The 24,627-nt window shown below is 41.7% G+C and overlaps 3 protein-coding genes across 3 annotated transcripts in view; 2 read left to right on the top strand and 1 right to left on the bottom strand.

Annotated features, from left to right (window-relative positions):
- Window positions 1–1,153: 1,153 nt before the first annotated feature.
- ncbp1 (nuclear cap binding protein subunit 1) lies at window positions 1,154–11,042 on the bottom strand. The gene is made up of 23 exons (XM_085366802.1): window positions 10,890–11,042; window positions 8,931–9,019; window positions 8,625–8,725; window positions 8,375–8,531; window positions 8,171–8,278; window positions 7,787–7,908; window positions 7,624–7,693; window positions 7,252–7,467; window positions 7,079–7,176; window positions 6,893–6,956; window positions 6,683–6,793; window positions 5,810–5,874; window positions 5,657–5,719; window positions 5,494–5,568; window positions 5,108–5,211; window positions 4,896–5,018; window positions 4,679–4,781; window positions 4,364–4,457; window positions 4,165–4,268; window positions 3,959–4,076; window positions 3,718–3,858; window positions 2,763–2,876; window positions 1,154–1,663 (listed from the first exon to the last, which is right to left on the bottom strand). The coding sequence occupies exons 1-23, from the start codon at window positions 10,921–10,923 to the stop codon at window positions 1,550–1,552; spliced, it is 2,388 nt and encodes a 795-aa protein (XP_085222928.1). The 5' UTR covers window positions 10,924–11,042; the 3' UTR covers window positions 1,154–1,549.
- A 107-nt stretch (window positions 11,043–11,149) lies between these two features.
- On the top strand, window positions 11,150–14,926 carry tstd2 (thiosulfate sulfurtransferase like domain containing 2). The gene is made up of 9 exons (XM_085366796.1): window positions 11,150–11,386; window positions 12,317–12,606; window positions 12,743–12,851; window positions 12,978–13,097; window positions 13,291–13,396; window positions 13,620–13,735; window positions 14,083–14,241; window positions 14,438–14,576; window positions 14,696–14,926. Exons 1-9 carry the CDS (start codon window positions 11,255–11,257, stop codon window positions 14,914–14,916), a joined length of 1,392 nt encoding a protein of 463 aa, XP_085222922.1. The 5' UTR covers window positions 11,150–11,254; the 3' UTR covers window positions 14,917–14,926.
- A 4,669-nt stretch (window positions 14,927–19,595) lies between these two features.
- sec24b (SEC24 homolog B, COPII coat complex component) overlaps window positions 19,596–24,627 on the top strand; it is a 31,671-nt gene continuing 26,639 nt past the window's right edge. Inside the window, exons 1-3 of the mRNA XM_085366790.1 lie at window positions 19,596–19,866; window positions 21,450–22,115; window positions 22,501–22,662. Of these exons, the coding sequence (XP_085222916.1) occupies window positions 19,773–19,866; window positions 21,450–22,115; window positions 22,501–22,662 (922 nt within the window). The 5' untranslated portion in view covers window positions 19,596–19,772. The remainder of the gene's footprint in view (window positions 19,867–21,449; window positions 22,116–22,500; window positions 22,663–24,627) is intronic.

The raw sequence follows: 24,627 nt of genomic DNA, 5'->3' as shown, positions 1-24,627 counted from the left end.
AAACATAACATCTTTCTACCGCTGTAAACAATAAAATAAGAAAAAACTCCTAAAAAGTGTTTTAACCACTTTAATGCTTTCTTTTTGTAAATGTGTGGCCTTCTTAAGGACTGCAGATGTTTTAAAACCCTTGAATAATGTTGAAACCTCACAGGTGAGACATGTGGGCTTTGTGCAATAAAAGAAAACAGTGTTTCAGCTGTGGGGCACTTTATGACAAAAAACATGTACACAGTAAATAAGAACACTTTTCTAAATCATGTAAATCTTATTTTTTACCATTAAATTTGTTAATCTTTCCTGCTTGAGTTTGTTCATGTTACTGAGTTCAAATTTGATGCTTTCTTTGAGCTAAGAGGCAACAGGACAGGATACTGATGCTTTGCCTCATTTTGTGCAAAGGTTGACAGGACTGTGCAGTTCACACTATGTTTGAGTACCTTGCAGAATCCCATCTCTACAATAAAATTCATTTGATTCATCAAGTTTTATGGCATTAATTCATGCAGTTCTCTTAAAGTCTTACAACAGCTTCTTATTGTTTATTCAGATTCAGCTTTGCAAAACTAAACTGCACTGCCATGTTCTTTTTAGAGACAAGAGGCTGTGTCCTCAAACTCTTCCTAACACGCAATACTTGATCAGTCTTTGTCTAATTGTACTGTTATCAAATAACATGCTAACAGAGGCCTGTAGAGTCTGAGGAGTCATGAGCTTTCTTGAGTTACTGACTCAGTCTGCTTGCTCCAATCTCTGGGGTGAATTTCTGCTCCTGTGAGGATTGTGGAAATGTCTGAATACACACCCAATTGCTCCAGAGCGGCAAACTGACAAAGCTTCTGCATTTATAGAGGTGCTCAAGCTTGCTGATGATAAATGAAGTGGATTAGATTAGCAGTACCTCTTAGTTCTATGAAAGCAGTAAGGCTGTACTTATGCACTTAAGCACTAGATGTTGTGTAAATGTTTACTTGTCCTTTTTAGGCATTTATAACAATATTTCAATTTTTATTTACATTGGTATGTTCAGATAACCTCAAACTGGATGCTCCCCCCCCCCCCCCCCCATTCTGTATTTTCATGAAGACTCAATAACACAAACGAGTGGATGGATAAAGACTCTGTAGAGCTTTAATTACTTCCCAATTCCACATAAAACAAATATAAAAAAGTAGAGCACTCTCTAGATTCAGAATCAGTCAGAACCGACCTGGAACCTCCCTTCCTATGAAGATTATTTCTGTAGCTCCGTCTTCATACAGTTTTTAAAAAGATCCATTCATAACAATACGGCCAGGAGGTAAAAATAAACAAAACAGAAAACAAAGAAATACATCCAAAAGAAAAAAAAGGAGCGCTACCACAAATTAAAGATTTTCTCAACAGACATCCTCTGATGTGGCTGCACATGAGTGAAATGAATGGCACCAGACAGGAAAATAAAAATAAAACTGAAGAGGAGATTCTTGATGCAAGAGCTGGTTTTTCTAATGTGTCGCTTCATCACATCGGGTGAACACAAGTACACATTTCATCGGGATCGTGTGTCTCAAAGCTGCAGGGCGCAGAACTGCTGGTACACGGCCAGGATGTGGTGGTCGAGCTCGGCGGTGAACAGCAGGTTCTCCAGGGTTCCCATGTACTGCTGGATGGTCGCGTGGTGCTGCAGAACGAGGGGGAGACGTCACAATAGAGTTCACAGAGTGAGTTTAGGGTAAAGCTAGCCTTGGTTTCCATATTCAGATACATTAAAGGTACAGAACTTAGCAGTGTGTGGAAAGATTTTTCTCCCCCCCAAAATGTCTCTTTTGGTAGTAAAGGGTTCCAGCCCGTTCTCCTGTTGAACCAAAAGCCAACTGGAACTGAGTGAATCACATAAAGCTGGCATGTTTATATTGCCTCATGTTTACAGTGCTACTCCTAGCATCTTAAAGCCTGCACCTGAGCCTGAGGTTCTGCTGGACATCTCTTCCTGTTAAAAGAGTTGTTCCTTCCCCCACTTGCCAAGTGCTGCTAGGTCCCTCAAAATGAAGGGCCTTTAGTTTATAGCAGGGGTGGGCAACTCCAGGCCTCAAGGGCCGGTGTCCTGCAGGTTTTAGATGCGTCCTTGATCCAACACAGCTGATTTAAATGGCTAAATTACCTCCTCAGCATGTCTTGAAGATCTCTAGAGGCCTGGTAATGAACTAATCATTTGATTCAGGTGTGTAGACCCAGGGTGAGATCTAAAACCTGCAGGACACCGGCCCTCGAGGCCTGGAGTTGCCCACCCCTGGTTTATAATATAAGGAACCCCTATGTTGTTAATTAAATAAGAAAAATAAATTGGATAATAGAAGACAAAGTAGCCTTTATAAATGAGATTCCAGCCTCTCTGCTCTCAGATATTTTAGATTTTTAGAGTCAGAGTGGCTCACTTTGCATGTAAGCACTACTGGCCTGCATGCAGTGTGCTATGCATGCTTGAAATTACATAATTTTTTTTTTTTATGAAAATGTGGCAGACAACTTCGTCATTTATATTTTTCTGATTTTCCAAGTAGCTTTATGGATGCCATAAGTCCCATTGAACCTAATAATGTGTGTGAAATTTGTGTTTGTCTCAAAAGTCTTAAAACTACAAAGAAAGTAATTGCTTGTCCTTTTCCGGAGGAGTAAAGAAAGTCAAAATTTTTACTCACCCAAAGAAAACTAAAATCAGACTAAGTGGGCATTAATAAAAGAAATCTAATGATGTGTGTGAGAGTGTTTTGTGCTTTTACCATGAGGAAGATTTGCTGCAGCCGCTCGATGCCGTTTTTGTACCAGGGCGTGCTGATGTCAACGCTGCCCGTTTCACAGCGAACCAGGTGCTCCGTCAACAGCATGATGAAACGCTAAGGATGGGGAAAAGCCTCATTTAAAAATGCTTTTATGGAGCAAGCTTTTATCTTTGCATTTTAATCTCTTCAGCTCGAGAAAGAAGAAAGAGTCGGCAGTGGTGACTGTCATGACGCTGGCAACCATTTTAGCCTACACGAATCCAGGAAGTTTAACAACCTTGGAGTATTCAGTTCCAGAAAAACTGATCAGTCAGCTCTGAGTGTGTTCACTCTAAGTGATCGCATTTATCTTTTAAAACATCGTCTGTTACTGTGGTCCGATATGAGCTTTGACCTTGTCTCTCTAATGAGGAAATGAAATAAAGTGGCAGTCAGCTGCTTTGGTGACGAGAGGAGGCCAAAACCAGAAACTAAACCAGAGTTTAACTTCCATTGTTGGGGAACTGAAAACCTCAGTTTTTACTGATTCCACTTTCTTGAACACAACCCTGGTAGAAAATCAATTCTGTTCGGAGATTTTTTTTTTTTTTGGTCTAATCCCAGAATTTAATCCGTCCCCTCATTCTTCCTTCACTGACATTTGACTGAGCCGGAGGAGGCGGGTCAGATTCAAACCCAGCAGTTGTTTCATGTGTCTTCACTTGTGATGATATAGATCTAACCCTTTCTACAGTGCTGTTAGCACACAATGTTTACCTTCTAAGGAGCAATCAGCTGCAGTGATGTGGGGATCTGCTCAGATTTGACACAGGGCCACTAGAGGGCACTACAAAAGATTAAATCCCTTGTTTACTTCCACCTGCAGAAGTTGCATAAGTTGGAGAGCTGGCACCAGCAGCGCTGCAACCTTGAAACCGGTTAAGTAGTTAAGAAGATAAACTGTAGTCTTCCGTACCTGGAAGATGACAAGGAAGAGGTTTTTCTGCTCGCTCTGAGCAGACTCCACCTTCTCCTGGAGTCTCTCGATCTGCTCCTCCAGCTGACCCTCCTCATCTTCACTGTTCTTGTCCATATCCTCATCGTCCCCGCTGTCGCGCTAGTAGTGAACAAAAATTTGAATTCATTTTACACAATTTGTTCATCATTTTAAGTTTAACGTTAAAATAATGATGATTGCATATTGGGGGGAGGGTTACCCTCTTGTGCTGCTGTTTCTCCAGTTTGTCTTTGGCCTCCTCCAGCTCCTTCTGGATCTTCTGCACGTGTTTGTTCATCTTTCGGATGGTCGAGTGCAGGATCTCCCAGATGAAAAGTCTAGATGAGGCACAAAGTCTTTCAGTTTACAGAGAAGACGCTGCGCTTGCGTCATGAGAGCTAAAACCTAAACATCTGCGTGTCCCACCTGGTGAACTCGTGGGCCATGTCCTGAGAGAAGAGCCAGTTGGCGACTGCAGCACAGTCCACAACCTGCGTCCGAATCAATTTGTCCACCAACACGGCGATCATCTGCCAATCAGCAGAGTTTACATGAACCACAAAAAAAAAAAAAAAAAAAAAAAAAACTGGCTTCATTTACATGCTCGTGGGTCTGTTTGTTGTACCTGCGGGTGGTTCCTCCACACTTCATACAACACTTTGAGGAGGTGCAGCTTTCCCTCGTCACTGTTGGCCAGAGTCTTCAGGATCTCGTGAAACCTGAAAGCAATCAGACGCAGGTGAGGCCAGCAGCTCTCCAGTCACTGCATGTGCATTCAGAGCATAAAAAGCAACTAAATTAAATAATTTTCCTTTTATTTCAGCTCTTAAAAAATAATAGTTTCTGGCACTTTGTATAACAGCAGAAAAGCATCTGATACATCTCTCTGTATCATAGATGAATACAATACAACATTTTGGTGGCAACAGATGTTCCTTACTTGCCGAGCGCACTGAACGAGTGGCTGAAGGATTTGGCTGCTAGGTTGAGCAGAGTCTGCAGGAACACGTCGATCTTCAGCGGATTGAAGCTCTCGCCCTCGTCTGGAGGGACCGAGAAAGAAATGTAATCAAAGAAGGGAGAAGTGTAGGAGAAAGACAGCACTGCACAAATGAACTTTTCATGCAGGAGCAAGTAAAACGAAACAAGAAACAAACCATCATCATCTTCCTGATTGGGGTTGGGGACCTCTTTGAGGACGGTGAGGATCTCTTCGTTAGATGCTCTGTTCTTGATGGCGTTACTGACGGTGATGGACATGGGGTAACCCGGTAACGAGGCTATGAAGCAGCAGAGTCCAGTATTTAGTTATCAGTCTGCTCCTTTTTGTTTTTAAGTAACAAGAAAACAAAATGTCTGGCAGTCTTACAGGCGCTCTCGTCTGGATATTTATATGTAAAGATGGGGTCAGCAGGAATGAGGGCCGAAAAGGTTGGAGGCACGATGTCCACTATCCTCTGGTGGTATGAAAGTCTGCAATTAAAGCAGCACAACAGAGAACAGCAGAGAAATGAGCAAAAACACAGACGTTCTTTCCGCTACAATTTTCTAATCCAAAGGGCTTTTTAAATGTTTTCTTGTTATTGTACTCTCTTCCCAGCCTTACTTCTTCCCTATAGTGGCCCTGATACACCGTCACAAACACTCAAGATAAAGAAGATAAACCCTCTCTAACTATATTACTACACCTGACTTGTGTCCTGATCTCCTCTACAGGACTGGAAAACAAAGAAAGCATAAATAGTGCCCCAATACCTCATGCACTTCTCCAGAACCTCTTTGACAAACTTGGGCTTGGGTTTCTCTAGATCCACGGTCAAGCAGTCAGACCTTTAAGACAGAGCATGATTTAGGTTATAATATTAAAAAGGCAAAACATAAATACAGCCACTTTAAATGCTCCCAGTCAGTCACTCACCAGTCATCCCAGCTCCATCGGAACTGGAAGTTGCTCAAATGATGAGAAAACCAGTTGATTAGTCTGCAAAAATTAGCAGTGTGATCACATTAGAGTTAAATGAGAGTCAGGAAACCTCTTTGTACTGTTAAAGTTAAGACACAGAAACATTACCGGTCTATGCAGGTGGTGTTCATGGTGTCCAGTCTCATGTAAAGCATCTCTGTGGCTTGGGCCAACTAACGGGCAGGTGTTAAGGCTCCAATAACAACTTCTAATTGTTAAACCTTTAACAATTTCCCAACTAGAGTGTGTTTTCTACATATGTGCTCATTAAGACAAGTCAAATCTGATCTCCATTTGTGTCCTTTCACAGACACTTCTACTCATTAAGCTCCTTGTTGTGTTACAGTTAGTGAGTTCAAGTTAACTGAACTGCCCATAGGAGTGAATGTGTGTGAGTGAATGTGTGTGTGTGAATGGTTGTCTGTCTCTCTGTTGCCAGCCCTTAATCAGGCTGGCAACCTGTCCCGAGGCGTACCCCACCTCTCGCTGTATGGTAGCTGGGATAGGCTCCAGCCCCCCTGTGACCCTGACAAGGATAAGCAGATGAGAATGGATGCCCTAGAAGAATTATTCAATTTGATCGCGACATGGCAAATATGTGTTTTTGCATTATCTGGTGCATATTTTTGCTGCCTGTATTAAATTATTATGAAGAAAATGTCACAGGAACAACAGAGAGGAGAATCCAGTCACACATTTGACTCAAATGCTAACCTTTTAGCCCCACAGCCAAGGTTACCCACGATAAACTATTTCACCAAACTCTCAGCGTCTCAGTATTGAATCCTGGGGTTTGAACAATGATTACATAAGACCGACTGCTAAAATACTTAGGCCCTGTTAATCTCTAAAACTAATCTAAATTAAAGATGGCCACGGTTGCCTTTTGCAACAGTTTGGTGTATTTAATTCAAACAAGTGTTCAAATTTTTCAAAGGAGCAGCTAAAGGTTATTTTTTAAGATAAAATAATCAAGGATACGACTTGGGGCAACGATCCGGGCTGCAGTTTGCAGAGCTCGATCAGCAGTGTGGTGTACATGACATCGATGTGAGGCGGCGAGGGCAGCTGGAAAAGTTCCCCAAAGATCACCTACAAGAGAAAAAAAAAGCCATTAAGCCAGCAGATTAGACTAAAACAGCTCTGCACTGTTTCTACTTTTTGATGCCAGAAACAAGAAAGAAAATATACCTCGACGATATGATAGTTGAGTGGGATCTTATTTTTCCCTGGGTAGCTGAGGAGCTGGGCAGCGCTGAGCGTTAGGAATAGAACAACAAAAAATTAGTTTAAGCATTTTAGTAAAAGATTAATACGAGTCACTATTTATTCACACATTCAGGTGTAAACAAAAAACAAAAAGCCCTCATTGCTCACCATGTTTTCCTCTCTTTCCAGTGAGTTTTGATAATGCAGTGCAGGTTTTCCTCTATAACAAATCTCTCCACAGAATGGCTGCCGGGCATAACAGGTCCCTGAACAGAAAGAGATGAATATGTAAAAAGTTGCAGAAGAAGAGTTTGACAGACAGCGTTTTATTTGTAATGAACCTCTGGGGCGTCGGTGTAGTCAAACACGCGGAAGATGACCCGGGGCATGGGGTACTGGGCGTCGGGCATGTGGCCCGGTGGGGTGAAGGGGGGCAGGTTGTGTTGCAGGGCCTCGCAGAGCACGCTGTCAAAGGCGATGTAGGGACGAAGAATGTGACGCTCCTGCCAGCGGTCTTTCTTCAGCTTCTGAATCTGAGCCCAAAGGCAGTCCAGGTACTGGAGGAAGGAAGATACGATCCGTTTACTCAGACGAAAACAAACATTGCTGTATCCAAACAGCAAGCTCTAGTAAACATGAGGCCATAAGGAGACACTTTTACTGTTTTGACCATTGCACATATTTGCTGTTGTTTAACCGACTGCAAGACTCACCTCCTCTTGTGGATGGGGTTTATCTGCAGTCCACACCTGCAGCATGGGGACATGGGTCTTTACTCTCCTCCTGAAAAATGTGGATGTAGCCAAGAATAAAAACGAAACAACGGCAGCAAACGATGATTGCTTAATTAAAATCTAACCAAACCGGGGAACGTACTTGAGGTAGCCTTCAATCTGGCTGAGGAGCCGGTCCATCTCCACGTCCTTCTTCTCATAGAGCTCCTTCCCGACCCAGGGCAGACAGGACAGAACGACGTACACAAACCAGTCCGACCGAACCTGACAAAAAAGAGACCAATTAAAGGACTGGATCATAATCCACCACAGTGTGGACTGTGACACAGCCATGGGCTAGTGAAAAAAGATCAAAATGTGCTCCATAATGATAAAGACTCACCAAAATTAAAAGAAAGAAAGAAACAGATAAATCAAATAATTACTATTTTAATGTAAGGTCTGGCTCAAATGTGAACATTACAAATTATTTAAATTGCTTTTGGGTACCATGCAGCTTGTTTCACACCATAAACCATCTGCCTACCTGTGGCACATCTTCCTCCTGAGTAACACTGACAAAGTTTTCAAACATGGCCACCATAGAGGGAGCAGCAATCACGTGGCAGTTGACCAAATCAGACAGAAAACGCACCTAAAGAAAGAGATGTCATTATGTAAAATAAATACAAAGTGGCCATGTTAATTAGTTTAAAAGCAATCTGTAGGATTATTATAAAAGCCAGCATACCAAGTAAACAGCTTCACTGTACAAGTTGTTTTTTAACGTCTCCTTCAACTGCCTGATCATGGCCTCAACGAACTCGCCCCCAAAGTTGTAGTTCCTGGCGTTAAGGAGGCCGACTAAGGTCGTATAAACGGTCAGCTTCTCGGGCAGGAGGCGGGCACTGTCAACAAATGACAACATATAATGACTGCCGCCACACAAAACACACTTGCAAAATTTATTAGAAATCAAAGGGTGAGAGGTGTGAACGTACACAGCACATAAAATGCGCAGAATTTTGCTTTTGTAGTTTGGGAGGTCTGCCTCTAAGACGCCAGCGAGGCCCTCCAGGTTGCTCTCGAGGGATGATGTGCTCTGTAAGGAAATATTTTCGCACAAGAGCAATTTGTCACTAGAAAGCAATTTAACACAAAGCAAAGAAGACTTAAAAAGAACATTCTGGCATTTACTTTAGAAGCAAAGTTTTGCACTGAACTTGTGTGACTCATCTCTCTAGAGTGGAAAATGAAGCTACTCATCCTGAAAATAAAAATGTGTCCTTCCTGTAGAGTCTCCTTACCTTTTCCCCAACACGACATATCAGTGACTCCAGACGGTCTTCGATCTCAATCGGCTCCGATGTTCTCCTCCTCTTATGGGCTTGACCTCCTGGAAAGGTGAAAGAGTAACACAATAATCAGAGCCAGAAGAGGCTCAACCAGCTCCTGTAGGAATTATCTGTCAGTTTCTCTTAGCTAGTGCACTCTAATCTCAATGAGTCTTTTCAAAGTAAGGATGATAAATTCTCCGCTGTGTTCATCAGTTACACCGTCATTTCACGTTCAGTGGTTTTCAGACAGCACAGGACTATGAATTGAACAATGGTCTGATAAAATAAAGCTATGTGAAGTTCAGAAAAGCACACTTACACTGTCATTTAAAGAATAAGAGCATTAACAAAACATGAATCCAGCAATTGAATTGAACATTTAAAGGGGACCAAATTATTTTTACATTATTTTTTCTCTATTTTCTGTTATTTATATAAAGGTTTATTAACACTGTTAAAAGTAAGGATGTAGTCTCGAGTGGTTGTTCGTTATGTCTTATCAAACCAAACAGCACTGTATCAACAGCGTTCTCTTTCTGGGATTAATAAGTTATTTTCCTGGTGTCGCATGCAGACTGCCACACCTAACAGCAGTTCTATACTTGTCTTAAGTGCACGGCGTAGGTACTTCATACTAGCAAACTCCTTCAAAATCTGATGACTTAACCTGATGTGCACCTTCCTGGAAAAGAAACTACACATCACACTACACAACTCATTAAAGGGCTTCAGCCCTAAATATATGTCCGAGTTGTTTTATAGATACAAACCCTAAGGTTTGCAAGATCTGGTCACCTAATGCTGCTTGAATCTTAAACAAAACAGGCTAATAAAGCACTTAGCTGCTATGCTGTTAACCAGGGGTGTCAAACATAAGGGCCAGGGGCCACAATCGGCCCAGGAAATACTCCAGTCTGGCCTCCATGGGCAGCTTTCAAAAGTGTGAAGGAGGGCATTAATTCTGGCTTCTTGATTGTATTTTCATAACTTTTATAGGTTTTTATACAGATAAAGAACTCCATGGCTACTGATCCTATGCCAAAGTAATTAAGCAACAGGCGAACAATTAAATGACAGACATGTTTACGTTTACTGTACAAATGTATAATTTTTAAAAGAGAGACGTGACAAAAAAAAAAAAGACAGGGTATTTTCTGTGAATTAACAAAAACTGTTTTATAATTCAAACTGTATGTGCGGCTGTGTGTGAACCAAGACACAAAATAACTTTTGACATCTCTGCTTTTTATTACCATCATTGCTATTATTGTGGTTGCTATGAATATTACTACTATTTCTGCATTTCCCTTCTTTTCTGTTTTAATCTTAATCTTGTAAAGCATCTTGAATGACTGTAGTATTTGAAAAGTGCTATATTAAGAAACTTGATTTGCCCATGTACATATGCAAAGTTACCATAGTCCCAGATTAAGAGAAGAGATCTGATTTAATCTTTAAACAGACCAGGTCACATTTAATTTCAGGATCTTGCACTCTGCGGGAAAATATTTGATATTTTTAGGTGATTTTCCCCGCCCATAAATCCAGATCCATAGTTAAACTTTCAATCAGATGTTAACACTAAATCTCGTGCATGTTTTGAAGTGTTTGGTTACCGCCCCCATAGTCGCTGACTACTCTGATTAACGCCAGCTAATCCTGCAGCTAGCTGCACCGGTTCATTTTGCGGCTGCATGCGACTGTTTGAGTACTTTTCTCGCTTTCAGTGCGCCACAATGTAACTGAATACTGCGGTCATCACTGGTTTTGAACTTTCTGGATCTCGCCGATAAAACCCAAACATTAAACTAGTAAAATAACCCTCCCAACAGTGCGTAGGGGACGCATGAAAAGCTCGCTAACGCCAGCTAGCCACCGCTGGTTAGCCTAACGGTGTGAATAACACGCCGTTAACGTGCACCGACTCACCGTCGTTCTCATCGCTGTGCCGCCTCCTGGACATGTTTCACCCCGCTTCGATGTGAATGTAACAAAGCCAAAATATGTGTTGAACGAGAAACAAAACAATGAGTCCGTTAAACGAGTTTATCTATGGATCATTCAGCAGCCAGCCGCTCAGAGAAAAATAAAAGCGGTCTGATTCAAGTGAAGCACATCCGGCTAACCCGGAAAGTGCACCCGTCTTTGGTGTCCGGAGTCTTGTGCTGAGTTTTCCGGTGCACGTTTGGAGGATGTGTTTGTTTGTTTCCTTAAAATAATATGTTAGAATTTATCTTTAATTCTGGTGAGACGGGTTAGTCGCCAACTGTTTTAAAAGCTCTTTTAAAAACACAATGGCGGCGGATGATACACCCTGCTCAGAGTTTATAAACTGGGAGGTTGACTCTTCAATTTGTAATGGATTCAAACAGGAGAAGCAACTTTCTGCCCCACAAAGGAGATACTACAGCTTCTGCAGGAGAAAGGTGAGCATCAGGACACACTGACTGGAATCCCTGTTTTATGGTTCAATTGTTGGACATATATAACGATTATTGTGAAATTTCAAGATATTTAATTTTGTTTTTCGCACATTGAAGTCTGAGGCAATGTTTGAACATTAATATCTCAAAATCTAAGAAAGATAAAAGCCTTAAATTGTCACTGGCCTCTCTAAGCATCTAAATGAATCTGATCTGTAATCTGTATTTTCTATTTAAAATCTGAAAATACATACACATTTGAGCACACTCATGAAAAAAAACTTCAAATTGCAAAAGACAATTGGTGACAGTTTACATATTTATGAACAACAATATTAAAAAAAAAACCCCGTTATGATCTGTTTTGCATTCTGTAATTTTGTATTTTTAATCAGTGGTTTCTCAGCTGTGTGCTGGGAGTGTAGCAGAAAAAAGTAGTTCTTCTACTTAAAAAACTATATTTTCCTATTATTATCATCATCGTTGTTGTTGTTGTTGTTGTTGTATAACTTAGAGGCCAAGGAAGCCCCCCCCCCCATAGGTTTCCTCCTTGTACTTTGATATGCTCCCATGTCCTGTTTTACAGTCTGTGATGGACTGACAGATGGGGTGTGCCCCACCTACCTTCCAATGTCAGCTGGGATAGGCTCCATCTCGCCCAACCACTCTAAGTTGGATAATATAATAATAATACAATAGTAATATATTGTTAAGAAGGAAGGGTCATTATTTACCAACTTTTGAGTCATTTATTTTAGAAACGGATACAGTTTCTAAACTACTCTGGACAAATTTCAATATTATCGCATATTGGGCAACATATGCACCAAACTGTGGCATACGATCACACAGCCACTGTCTTATAATCTTAAACATCTATTTGACCATGTTAAAGATTTAACTCTTTAATTGTTTTTTATGTTATCCCCTCAGTCATTTGCTGCCTTTGTGGCATCCAAGAAGGACGGTAGTCACGAGGAAGGAAGCCCTTTGTGGTGCTGCTGCGGCCAGACGTTCATCGAGCACGCCGCCATTCACAAACACGTGGCCAGAGTGCACAATGCTGAAATACAGCAGCTCGCACAGGACGAGTATGAGCATTTGTTTAGCCAACTGGAAGAAGAGCCCGAAGCAACGCAGGTGAATGAGCACAGTGGAGAAACGGTGGACGTCTCTGTGTGGATTCCCGATATTAGCCACATCTCTGAGGAGCAACTTAAAAAGTAAAGACAATCTCAATACAGTTATTTCACTATATTCTATATTTCTAATCTATATATGTAGATTATTAATGTGTCCCGTTTTAATTTTTGAATTTGATGTTTTATTTTTGTTCTTTGTTCTCTCGTTCTCCATCAGCGGTCCAGGCAGGGTTCTGCTTTACTATCACTACTGTCGCGTCGAGGAGCCACATGTCATCTGTGCTTGGCAGAAAGCTCTGTGTGAGAAGCTCCACTTAACGGGCAAGGTGAATGAATTGTCCCATCCAGTCTTGGGTTGAGGAACACTTCTATGAAAGAGCAAAGAAAAAAGGCTTTTCTCTTAATTTCAGTGAAACCGTGCCATTAAAATATGTGTTGATCTTTTTCTTCAGGTGAGGGTGGCGACTGAAGGCATCAACGGAACAGTTGGTGGCACAAACTTGGCCACTGACATTTACATAGAAGCAATGCGTTCACATCCGCTGTTCGAGATGGATGAGGAGGATTTTAAGGTCAGAATCAGATAAAGGGAAATTTTATATACTAGTGTCTCCTCCCTCTCTTAATATTGCTTCATAGGATCGTAGGACTCTGTTATAGGCTCCATCAGGGTGTGGTTTGTCCATAATCAGACTTTAAGCAGTTATTAATTTATTTTTGTTAATCTTTGAATATTAATGGTGCTGTTTTTGTGGGTTTGTTCAGACCAGTGACGGTGGCGCAGAGTGTTTTACAGAGTTGAAGGTTGGGGTCTACAAGGAGATTGTCCCAATGGGAGTGGACCCAGATCTTATATCTTACGAGCTGGCAGGTACTATTTGTACTGACACTGTAAGCCTACAGAAATTATTAATAATGTAAGTGACACCTGTAGCTGATTTACTAATATCATTGCCTTTATTATCATAATAAGGTGCAAAATGTCTGCTTTGATTGCTGCTCTGCAGCCATAGCTGTGCTCTTGTACCAGCTGATGACAAACTCTATGCTGTGCTTGTATATAATGTCAGGTATGTGTCTGTTTTGCCTCTCAGGAGTTCATCTGGAGCCTGACGAGTTTCATAAAGAAGTGGAGGCTCTTCTGACTAAAGGAGATTCATGCAATGACACCGTCCTCCTGGACTGCCGCAACTATTATGAGAGTAAAATTGTGAGTAGTAAATTTGTTTTCTTTAGGAGATTGTTGACTTCATTCAACTGTAATCCGATCATTTTGGTGGTTTCAGGGTAATGTATGATCTTGGCATACTTGTGACATGCCCAGAGATTTATGTTGTAATTTAAGTTTTTTGTGCACCATCTACACAAGCTACCATGAGCAAATAGTAAGGATGGGCAGAACACTGATATTTGTAGCTGGAAATAATGAGTCTGTATCCAAACAGAAAAGCATGACTGGGATCAATTTCATAAGCCTCAGTATTTTGAGGTTGTGCTATTAGAGAGTAATGTGCAAAGGCTGTAACAGTTAATAATTGCTGTTTTTTTTGCCTTCAGGGGCAGTTCACTCAGTGCCTGGCGCCAAATATCCGTAAGTTCAGCTACTTCCCAGACTACGTGGACCAGAACCTTGAGCTGTTCAGAGACAAGAAGGTTCTGATGTACTGCACAGGAGGGATCCGCTGTGAGCGTGGCTCCGCCTACCTCCGCTCCAAAGTAAGCTGTTCAGTCATCAGTCTGGAAAGCTTTTAGTGGAGCTGGGTTCACTCGCTCACTTGTTGCAGGTTGCTGATTCTCCACAAGGGGGAGCCTTTTACTAGTAGTTTAGGTATTGAGAAATGCATATTTCTGAAATGTTTGCATCAAATATTTTAAGTTCTTGTTCATATTTATCTCTTAAATCTGGTACCAGGATGTGTGTAAGGAGGTTTACCAGCTGAAAGGTGGAATTCATAAGTACCTGGAGCGTTTCCCCGAGGGGTTCTATCGTGGAAAGCTTTTTGTGTTTGATGAACGCTACGCCATCTCCTCAAACAGTGACATCATCTCAGGTTAGTGTGTAAACAGAGCCCATTCTCTGCATGTTAGAAGTACCAGAAAGCATCCATAAGATCTAATATTCTCTTAATATACATGTATTTTTTTAAATAAGATAACAGACTCTGTTTAGATTGCAGGTACTGCGGCCATCCGTGGGACCAGTACAAGCTCTGCTCCACCCAGTACTGCTGCCAGCTGGTTCTGTCCTGTCCAAGCTGCAGACAGGACGGCCACACCGCTTGCTGCCCCACGTGCCAGACCAAAGGTCAGGCTCAGTCCGAGGAGACCTCACATCACAAAGAGGAGTGCGAGTGCACTGACGTACGCCCCAGAATCCCTCAGGATGTGTAAAATGATCAGATTTCAGTGCTTAAAAATAACATAAACATAGTGTAAAATGTGTGTGACAGATTTTCAAAATAGGAATTTTTATACTAATGCATGTGGGAAATTAAGTCAGATGCATTTTAACTAATGAAAATCTATTGAAGAAATTGAAGAAAATATCTGCTGAATCTGTTTTTATCATGTGAATATTGTGAACATTTTGTCACTAATGAAAGCTCAACTTCAACTTATTGTATGTATAAATGTTTCTGTTTCGTACTTTTAAACTGTGACATATATTTTGTCTCTTGTGTTTTCAAGCTGTTTAACAAACAGATGCATCATTATTTAGTGCTCTATGTATAGCCAAGATATGCATGCATTACTAGGATCCATGCACGTTTGCTTTCCAAACTCTGCAAACTCTGGCTAGTGTAGCTTACTGAGACTGCAGGTGTTGTTTAAAGAAACCACAAGCAGTAGTGCATCTGTTTGCCTCATGGCAGAATGTCCCTTTAACATATGTAATAATAGATGCATGTCAAAAACAGCGCCAAAGTATGCAGTTACATAATAGGTTTAGCAGGTCATAGCATGAAAGTTACAGCAACAGAAGCAGTAAATGAAAGCAGTAACTAAAATAAAGCTTTTAAGAAAACGTGATGTGACAGACACGAAGGAGTGGGGTACCTGCCTGTTCTGGTAGGCTAGTCAAGCTGCACAGGGCTGGGCTGTGAGGACATGTCTCATTAAAGGAGGCTGGGCCCAATTGATGCTTGGGGAATGTTTTGTTTTCTAACAATTTGGTCAGAGACATGCAAATTAATAGCCAGATGGAGGAGGCATTCTTCACCCTGTTCCTACTCAGACAAAGGAGCAGATATCGATTCTACTGGGTATATGCCTGTATGTGGACCTGTTCAACTCTCCTCTCTATAAAGGCCCAGTATCTCAAGACTGGAACAGGATGTATCTACACTCTCAAGACTGTGCAAGGAGACATAGCATGTGTGGTTACACTATCATTCCTTTCCAAAAATAAACTAAAACCATCAGCAGGATATGCAGAAACATCCACTACAGTATAAATTTCTCTCCAAAACCCCAAGCTGGAGATGATCTGAGACTATGCTTTTGTGCTGTGTAATACTAATATCTACCAGAAGGTGGTCAGGCATGTAAGAGCATGTTCTTATAATGCTATTCTGCAAAAGAAAGTCTGTTGAAGAAATGCTGAGAAACAAAGAAATTTCAAACAAGTTGACATCCAAAACATCCCAACACATCCCCTGGTGGTGAACGTGTTCAATTCTACAGTGGGAAATGAAAAAAAGTGTCTTTAATTAAGAGTCTAACTTTCAAGGTCAAAGTGTGAAGACATTTTTTAAAAGATATACAGGGGTAGTGTTGACAGACATTAAGGAAGAAGATAAGACAGTATAAAGAGATGAGAACAGTTTGGTTGCAGGTGTTGACGTGTTTCTCAAAGGGGAAGAGGAAGGACGGTCTGTGTATTCAACCTCACCTCTGGTGCCGGTGCCCATCTCTCAATTTTAAATGCATGTAGACATTGAGGGTTCTCGGGAGGGGCCGTGCTGACACCTGCTGCTCTCTGGCAGCAAGCACCATGCCCTCCCGTGTTTTAAATGCACTTTAGAACAACACGCAGCAACACTGTGCATGAGCGGGAGGTATGGGGTCTTCACACACCCCCGTTCTCTGTTAGCCATCGGGGCGGAGGGGCTGGAAGGAGGTGCTGGCTGTCCGTTTGGGGTCTGGGATGCGGAGCCTCCCTGCTGCTGCGGAGCCGGGGGCAGTCTGCTTGCCTCAACCCCCGGGGAAAGGGTAACATCTCCTGAGTCTAGGTGCGGTTTCCCTCTGGGGGCGAGGGTACCTGGACCTGGGGTATAGAGTATGTTTGGGGGGGGGGGGGGGTGATTGTGTGTGTACAGTGTCCATTTGTGTCTGTCTTTACGTTGGGTAAGTGCTGAGTATTTGTATATGCGTGCATGAGGGTGGGAATGCACGTTTGTGTCTATATTGTCAGGTCAGGTCTTAGACTCCACCTCTCTGGGAACATTTCAGGCCCTCCAAAGTGTGGAGGCCTATCTCTCCTCACCATACTCCCTGCCGGTGGTTGATGCCCTCAGGTGTCGGTGCGTTGGTAGTTTTTTTTATGTAAATGTAAGGGGCTGGGCGCTCAGGTATGTATCGGCTCACTCCCAGTGGCTGCTTGGCGGGGCCTGGCGCCCGTGGCTCGGTCGGTGTACACACGGGTGTTCACTATTAGACACAAACCACACCTTTCTTGGCTGCTACCTCAAATCACATTGTGCGCTGTCGGTCCTGCGTGCTGCACAACAACATTCAGTATTTACTTTTATTTACACTTAGCTAGATTAATGCAATGGTGTTGTGTTTATTATGCGGCTCTCTCTCTCTTTTTTTTTTTTTTTGCTTGTTCTCTCTCTTTTTTTTTCTCAACAGGTGATCCGGGAGATTTTCTTTCTGTTTAAGTGCCCTTTCTCACTGTCCCCCTTCCCCTTTATTTTTCTGTTCTTTCATCTTTTTCCCCTCCCTTTTCTATCCCCCAGCCATGTCTCTCTTGTCTGTAACAGCTGAAAAAATAAATAAATAAATTAATAATAACAACAAAGGTCGATCGAACGGACCAATACGGCAAAGCCGTGATGATCCACTTGGCAAAGTAAATCCGTTAGGTGTCTTTGTTGGTGTAGCAGCACGAGGTGAGAATAAAGTAAATACTCTTCACAGTTTAAAAGACAACGCCACCCTGGGAATTTCACCCAGATAATACTGGAAGTAACACTAATCACCAAGAAGGCAGTTAGGTTTGTTATACTCAGTATAGAGACGAGGTTCAATGATAAAACACACACTCACACTAATAAACTAAGAAAGGCAGGTGTGTACACTCAAAGGATCCCACCACCAAGGCACCCATAGTCTCCTCCACGTCGGCACTCCGCATCTGAATAAAAGAAACAAAGAAAATTTTAATATATTACAACAAAACTAATATTCACACGCTGGGGATAGCCCAACTGCAGGAACACACTGGTGATCCGCATCTAGAAAAAGGGCCTCCCACCAGTGGCGTAACAAAAACCCAAACTACAAATCAAACAACGGAAAAAAGAACAAACATACAGCCTAAATAAAACTTTAAAATATGGGGCAGACGGAATTGGTATTGCTCCAACTTGCCGTCTGCCCGACTATAAGTTAATCTTCTAATCAATATGCACGCCAGCCGACTCGCGTAGCATATGGCCGTTGTCCACGCCGAAGTCCACTTTAAAGGCTGGCAGCAGTAGGAAAAGAAACCTCGCAACAGGAACAGACAGTAAAAGCAAAGCAGCAGCACTTCACTTAGCGTAGCTTTGCGTAAAACTAAGGCCCACACTTCCTGCAAAGCATAATATGTATAAAAGAACAATAAAAGACAACAACAAAATTGAATTACCGAGTAAACCGAGTAAACCGCGTCATGAAACATGAGCAGAGTGGCTCATAGGAGGCTTCTACAGCTACGACCTAAAAACAACATCTGTTTACCACCAAGTAAGGTAAATTACACACTACAATGAGTAAACACCTACCAGCCGCGATGGAGGCTTCAGAAGGGTAACCCGCAAATGATCTCTGCAACCTGTCATGAAATCAATATCCTTAGTATCCTTATTTTCCTATTATATTGTTTTATGTACTTTAATAATGAAGGCTTGTAGAGCAAGGCCACTTTTGACTCACAAACTAAGTGCTCAGCCAGACTGAAAAACAGGGAGTTTTAGTGCACAGGCATATTAATAGATAAGACACAGAAAAGAGGAACTTTGCCATATAAGCAATGTTTGAGAAATAACACCATATAAGACATATATGGAGCTAAAAATGTTAGAGCTCTTGCAACTGGCGTTTGGGCTGTGCAGGGGTCTCTCTCTTCCGGAAGATGATTGAATAAAAAGAAATATAAATGTTTTAACACACTATGAGTCGGTTTTCTCTGTTCTATCACGGGGACAAAAGAATCGGGGTTAATAAACCCCAAGGGAAGTCAGCCAGGTGACCAAAAAGGAGATCACAGGTAAGCGATCCAGGACTGCTCAAATGGCCACTATTTACTAGCGCCCCCCTAATGCGCCAGGCCGAAAGTGGGTTGAACTGAGGAATAACATTCATCCTGCCACAATGGCATCAGACAACAGTTATGATGGCTGAAGAACCAAGTGGGACAGGCGCAACCCCCCCCCCAACAAAAACAAAAAACAAAGGGGAGGAGAAAGTACACTAGCAGAGAATAGGGAGATACTGCAGCAGCAAGACATTTTTTTTACAGATATACAGGGGTAGTGTTGACAGACGTTAAGGAAGAGAAAAACACAGAATATAGAGATGAGACCAGTCTGGTTGCAGGTGTTAACATGTTTCAGGTATTTATTTGTAAATAACTGTTGAAGGTGTATGTGAGATTACTAACATGTGTGGAGGTATCCATCAAAAAGAGAAGGAACAGCAGTCGGAAAATAGCTGTTTATACAGAAATTAAAGCATGTGTACTTTATTTGCCAAGATACTTGTAGAACAAAAGTGCACATTATAGAAAACGAAACATGCAAAATGCAACTCCACCAGAGGGAGCGAGAGGACACCATCCTGGAGGCTGCTAAGCTCCTCAACATCCCGACTGGAGGCTTCAGCTTTCAGCCGAACGGACCTGGCCAGGCTGCCCGGGTCTCTTCTGAGCAGTAGCAGCCTCTGAATCGCTTCTCTCGGGGAAGGCTGGGTCCGAGAAAGTGACGCTCATGTATATTCGGTCAGCTGTGTGTTCGCGGGCATAAGGACGGGAAGACCCAGCGATGTCTGCGCCCGGTTTCACTAACCTGAACAGCTCCGTCAGCTACAGCCAGAACTCTGCAGCGAACGGCGGAGCAGCGCCACCCTATCAGAATGGTTCGTTAGCATGCTAACACCCCATTGGCGGGCTATTTGTCGGTCCTTCGCTTTGCTTTTTGCATTTTATACACTGGAACTGTCATTTACTGTCAGTCGCGATGCTGGCATTAGCTGTAAATTATGGGCATGAATTATTAAAAGACTGATGATTTTAGCTGAAGCTAAGCACTTGCTAAAGGTAGCTAACTTAAAAGCTAACGTGGGTATTGAAAACGGATGGTAACTGTAGCTAACTGTTAGCATGAAAATAGCTGTTTGACAGATTGCGCACCACCTCTCCATAGCCTCTTGTTTTTATTAAATCTCCAATAGCTAACGACTTAATAGAAGTTGCGTTAAAACAATTTACTTTCTATTAATAGAAGGCTGCTTATTTCAACTGAGAGCTAGCCTTTCAAGGAAGGCTGCTCAAGCGTGTTTACAGTAAATGATAACCTGTGATCAGATTTTCATATTTAACATATATTCGTGCACGTGTATTAAGCTTCACAAGAATATCTAAACACATGTGAACAAACTAATTTGTGGAGGGTAAAGTAGGAAAGACAATCGTCTCTAATAAATGGTTCAGTTTTCAGGACAGAGCTTCGCAAAAATATTTATCTCAAAAGAGAAGGAATACAACCAACTAATTTCCTTCTTAAGTAAACAAATAAGAGGGGATAAAATCTTAAAATCAGGCTGCAGTTTGGCTCAAAATAAAGCGTGTTTTGTACTTTGTGGTCCATTATTTCTAATTTGTCGTAGCTATGAAGTAGACATTAGCCAATATTCATTTTGCATATTGGAAAAGTGTGTGTGTATGTCGTAGGCTTTATACTGCATTTTTAAATAGAGATAATAGAGCTTAATTCTATTTTTGCATGTGTATTTATGTATTAAAGATGGTGGGGACAATGGGCGTGTTCTTAGAGATCATTTCTATTTTTTTTAATTAATTAATTTATTTTTTTACATTTTAGTCGTCTTTAAAGTTGAATGTTCAAAAATGTGTGATAATGCATTCATTCTGTAGCTAAATATGAATGTGAGGTGCGGTTCTGGAAGCTGTCTTTCTTTCTAGAGCCCACACTTTAATTTGTTAAATTACTACAGAGGGAGATAATTCAGTAGTTTTGTGTTTCTGAGATATTCCCTATATTCGTTCAAACTGTGATTGTGGAAGTTCAGGGGTTTGGTGCCCCAAACCTTTTTAGCCATTGAAAACAAATGTCAGAGAGAAGTTAGAATCCTCGTGGTCTTGTAGTTGACTCTTCTGCCTTGTCTTTGAAATGCCAACTTTCTGGGAGGCTTAGATCTAAAATGGTGTTTTGTGACATTAAAACCACACAATCCTGTTCTAGTTGGCCCTTCAAAATAAAAGTATGATTCTGAGTCAGATGTCAATATTTTAAAAAGCGCTGCCTGGTGAGCAAATTGGAAATGTTTCACTCGGCAAGAAGAACTCTAAAACTTAAAAACTTAAATAGAGTTGTTCTTGTTTCTGTTTATTTTTACTCTGTAATTGGAGTGTAATAGTGAGAGTCGACATTTATGCTTATTAACCATGTGCTTTGCTATCCTGCCCCGCCTCCTTCCAGGTCCGGTACAGAGCTACCCTTCCATGTATCCAATTACAGGCTACTATGGAGCTCCAGCTCAACAGCAACAGAGCTACTCCACCATCCCGTCCCAAGCTACCCCAGTTTCCAGCAAAGCACCCATCACGAACAGTGCCCACAGTGCTAACTACTACCAGAACAACCATCCACAGCAGCTGCAACAGCACCACCTCCCTCAGCATCATGTAGCACCTTACAGTGCTCCACTGAGCTCTGCCCCTCCTTCTCAGCCATATGCCACACATCCTTCTTCAGCACCTCCACCGTCAAATGCCCAGTACAACCTACAGCCATTCCAGCAGCAGCAGCATCCACCCTACACCACTCCGGCATCCTACTATGGACCACAGTCATACCATGCTTCTCCAGCACAGCAGTCTCAGCAGCAGCAACAACAACCCAGTTTGGTCCCAATGGCGGCGAGTGGGCCTGGAGGTCCTCTCTACCCCATTGTTTCATACCCGTCTGCTCCAGGAAGCAGCCAGTATGGCACTCTGAGTTCCTCCCAGAGCACCACCCAGATGGGCGCACCTTTACATCAGTACGGTGCTGAGCCTCCAGCCTCCTCAGCATCAGGGCATTCTGGGTATGGCATGGCTCCTCCCAGCCAAGTGGCACCAACAGTGAATGGTCAAGGAAGCACAGGTACCCAGTGAAGTCACATTTTAATGCTGCTAGACTCTGCAATTGTGAATTCTCTGAAAATGCAGGTGGAGTTTTATAGGCTAAGAAAATCTGGTGGATGTTGGCGGAAAATGCTTTGTTTTGTTTTTTTTGTCAGTGTTTGGTGGGCAAATTAAATTTTTTCTGCAAAATTTTTTCTGCTTAGTTTTTTTTGTTGCTGTAAGTTTCCAAAATAAAGCATATTTTGACTGTTTGTGCATTGTATGCATTTTTATGTTTAAAGAAGGAAATAAATTAACATGTTTGCATTTTTGAACCCAAAGCTATCCCTCAGTATCCTTAGAAAGCACTGTCCTTGTGCTGTTTCAGTGGCTGTTTGTGTTTTCTTTTTTTTTTCTCACTGCAGCCCAAAACGCAGTCCATTCCCACTACAGCCAAACCAATCAGGCTTCTCTGAGCTACAACTCCTATGGTGGGGTCACTCAAAGCAGTGGTGGTGCTGAGGCAGACAGACCACCCTCAGGAACCCCTTCCGCTTCAGTCCATTCCTCACCGGGCCACCGTCAAGGTAAGAATGAGAGTAAATCTTCATTATGTATTGTAAACATGAAGATTTTTATGTTTGTGTACCATATTTTTCGCACTATAAGGCGCACTTAAAATCCTTTAATTTTCTCAAAAATCGACAGTGTGCCTTATAATCTGGTGTGCCTTATGTATGAAAACAGACCAGCTCATCGACAGTGCGCCTTATGTTCCGAAAAATATGTTATGTGTGGAAGCTGAAAACTGAAAATCTGTGCCTGTGCAGATAACCTGCCAAAAAATAAGATGAAAGCGTTTTGTAGTTTGAAAGTCTGCATGAAATCAGTTTCCTGTTTATTTTTTCGCTGCTCGGAGAAGAAGTACCACACTGTGTACCTTACATTAAAACTGTGTTCTTTAAAATGTTTTGGGGTTTTTTTTATGATTGGAGACCTATTTTCTCCACCTGCTGCATTCGACGTTTGAACAACATTCTTATCTTGGTTTTTTCTGTACTATAGTGACTGTTTTTGTGTCTTCTGATGCAGCTTGTTTAGACGCACACTGCACGTGAATGGGTTACAGCTGCACTTTGGGAATATAGCACACATAATTAGCTGCAAACACACACACGCTTTCCGATGTGCAGGTGTGGGTCTGTATACAAATTTGGGGGTTTCAGGTTTGCTTTTAGCAACGTGCTGCTGGTTTATTTTTCCTGTGAATGTTTTTCACTCTTAACTTTAGTGGCTGGTCAGGATAATTAGACTCTTTCCTGTAATGTTGATTTGGGTTGCAAAAATTTGACTCTTACTTCGACAGAATAAATTGATATAATTTTGATCCAAACACTTTTTCAACTGAGCCATGTTTAAAGATTTACAATGCATTTAGACCAAATACACAGCATTTCAAAGAGTTGCTTTCTAGAGTGAATATAGTCAATGGAGACATGTTTTATTTTTGGTTTTCAATCAGTTAACTGGTATTAAAACAAGTACATATTTTTGATTGCACGCTTTTGTGGTCAGTTACAACCTCTGGCAAAATTACGGCATCATCTTACCTGCTTGAGATTTTAAAATGAAAGCACACAGTTAGACCATGGAATACATTAAGGCAAAGGAAATGCTCTCCAGTTGTCGATGGATTCTATGAGAACATTGTAGCGGAAAGGCTTTAGCAATACAGCAAGCATCAAGCTAACTTTTGACGAAGGTTCAGTTGTTTTTAATTGGCTTGAATGTGCCTTTACCCCTGCAAGTTTACTTTCTGCCCTGAACTGTGACGCCTAGTTGCGTTTTTTTTTAAGTTTTAAATTTCTAGGGACTCGTTAATTTCAAAGTAGACATTCTTCCACTGAAGGAACTTTGGGCAAGCACAATGTGGTGTGAACCTTTACTGGAAGTTTCCCCTAATCATCAGCCCTTTCTCTCTGCTTCCAGTGCAGTGTAGGTGAACTCAAGATCCACAGAGAGACTTGAGCTGTTGTCACACATGAACCAAGGACAGTGTCAGGTGAAACAATTGAAGATGAAGGATGGGGGTGACCAGTCGACTAGACGTTTAAAAGACCTTTCCTTGATCATATCAGAAATATTATTCTGTTAAACAAATTATTCCTATTTTATTAAAGTACAGCATCAGACGGTAACCTGATAGTTCAAAAGGTTAATATGAGTAAATGAACGAGGTGAAAGGTAAACACTTGGTCTAAAACAGATGGTACTAAATGGAAAAATGAGCGTTTCTGCTAACTAATCAAACATTGCATTTGTGCGGTATTATACACCTCACAACCAGTCACACATTTTAACAACATTAAGTTTGATCATCAGTGAATGAATTTAACAGTTTCATATTGCTTTTAAATACACACACACACACACACACACACACACACACACACACACACACACAGAGTGTTTTGATGGCTTAGTGTTTCGTTTCAGAAAATAGTCAAAAACTGCACTCAGTTTTGACTATTTTCTGCCTTTTAGATTATTCA

The sequence above is a fragment of the Diplotaxodon limnothrissa genome, linkage group LG2 (genome assembly GCF_057381915.1).
Source record: "Diplotaxodon limnothrissa isolate DT_005_m linkage group LG2, D_limnothrissa_male_GT1.1, whole genome shotgun sequence".
Taxonomy (NCBI): Eukaryota; Metazoa; Chordata; class Actinopteri; order Cichliformes; family Cichlidae; genus Diplotaxodon; species Diplotaxodon limnothrissa.
Note: the sequence above shows the minus strand (reverse complement) of the source record. Positions and strands in the feature narration are given on the sequence as shown.

Bases quoted from the DNA above. Each gene is read 5' to 3' on its own strand.
- ncbp1 (XM_085366802.1), bottom strand. From the start codon at position 10,923: ATGTCCAGGAGGCGGCACAGCGATGAGAACGACG. The intron at 8,279-8,374 runs GTATGCTGGCTT...CTCTTTCTTTAG, and splicing joins ACAGTGAAGCTGTTTACTTG to GTGCGTTTTCTGTCTGATTT. The intron at 7,909-8,170 runs GTAGGCAGATGG...CTTTTTTGTCAG, and splicing joins AGGAGGAAGATGTGCCACAG to GTTCGGTCGGACTGGTTTGT.
- tstd2 (XM_085366796.1), top strand. From the start codon at position 11,255: ATGGCGGCGGATGATACACCCTGCTCAGAGTTTATAAACTGGGAGGTT. The intron at 12,852-12,977 runs GTGAATGAATTG...CTTTTTCTTCAG, and splicing joins AGCTCCACTTAACGGGCAAG to GTGAGGGTGGCGACTGAAGG. The intron at 13,098-13,290 runs GTCAGAATCAGA...GGGTTTGTTCAG, and splicing joins TGGATGAGGAGGATTTTAAG to ACCAGTGACGGTGGCGCAGA.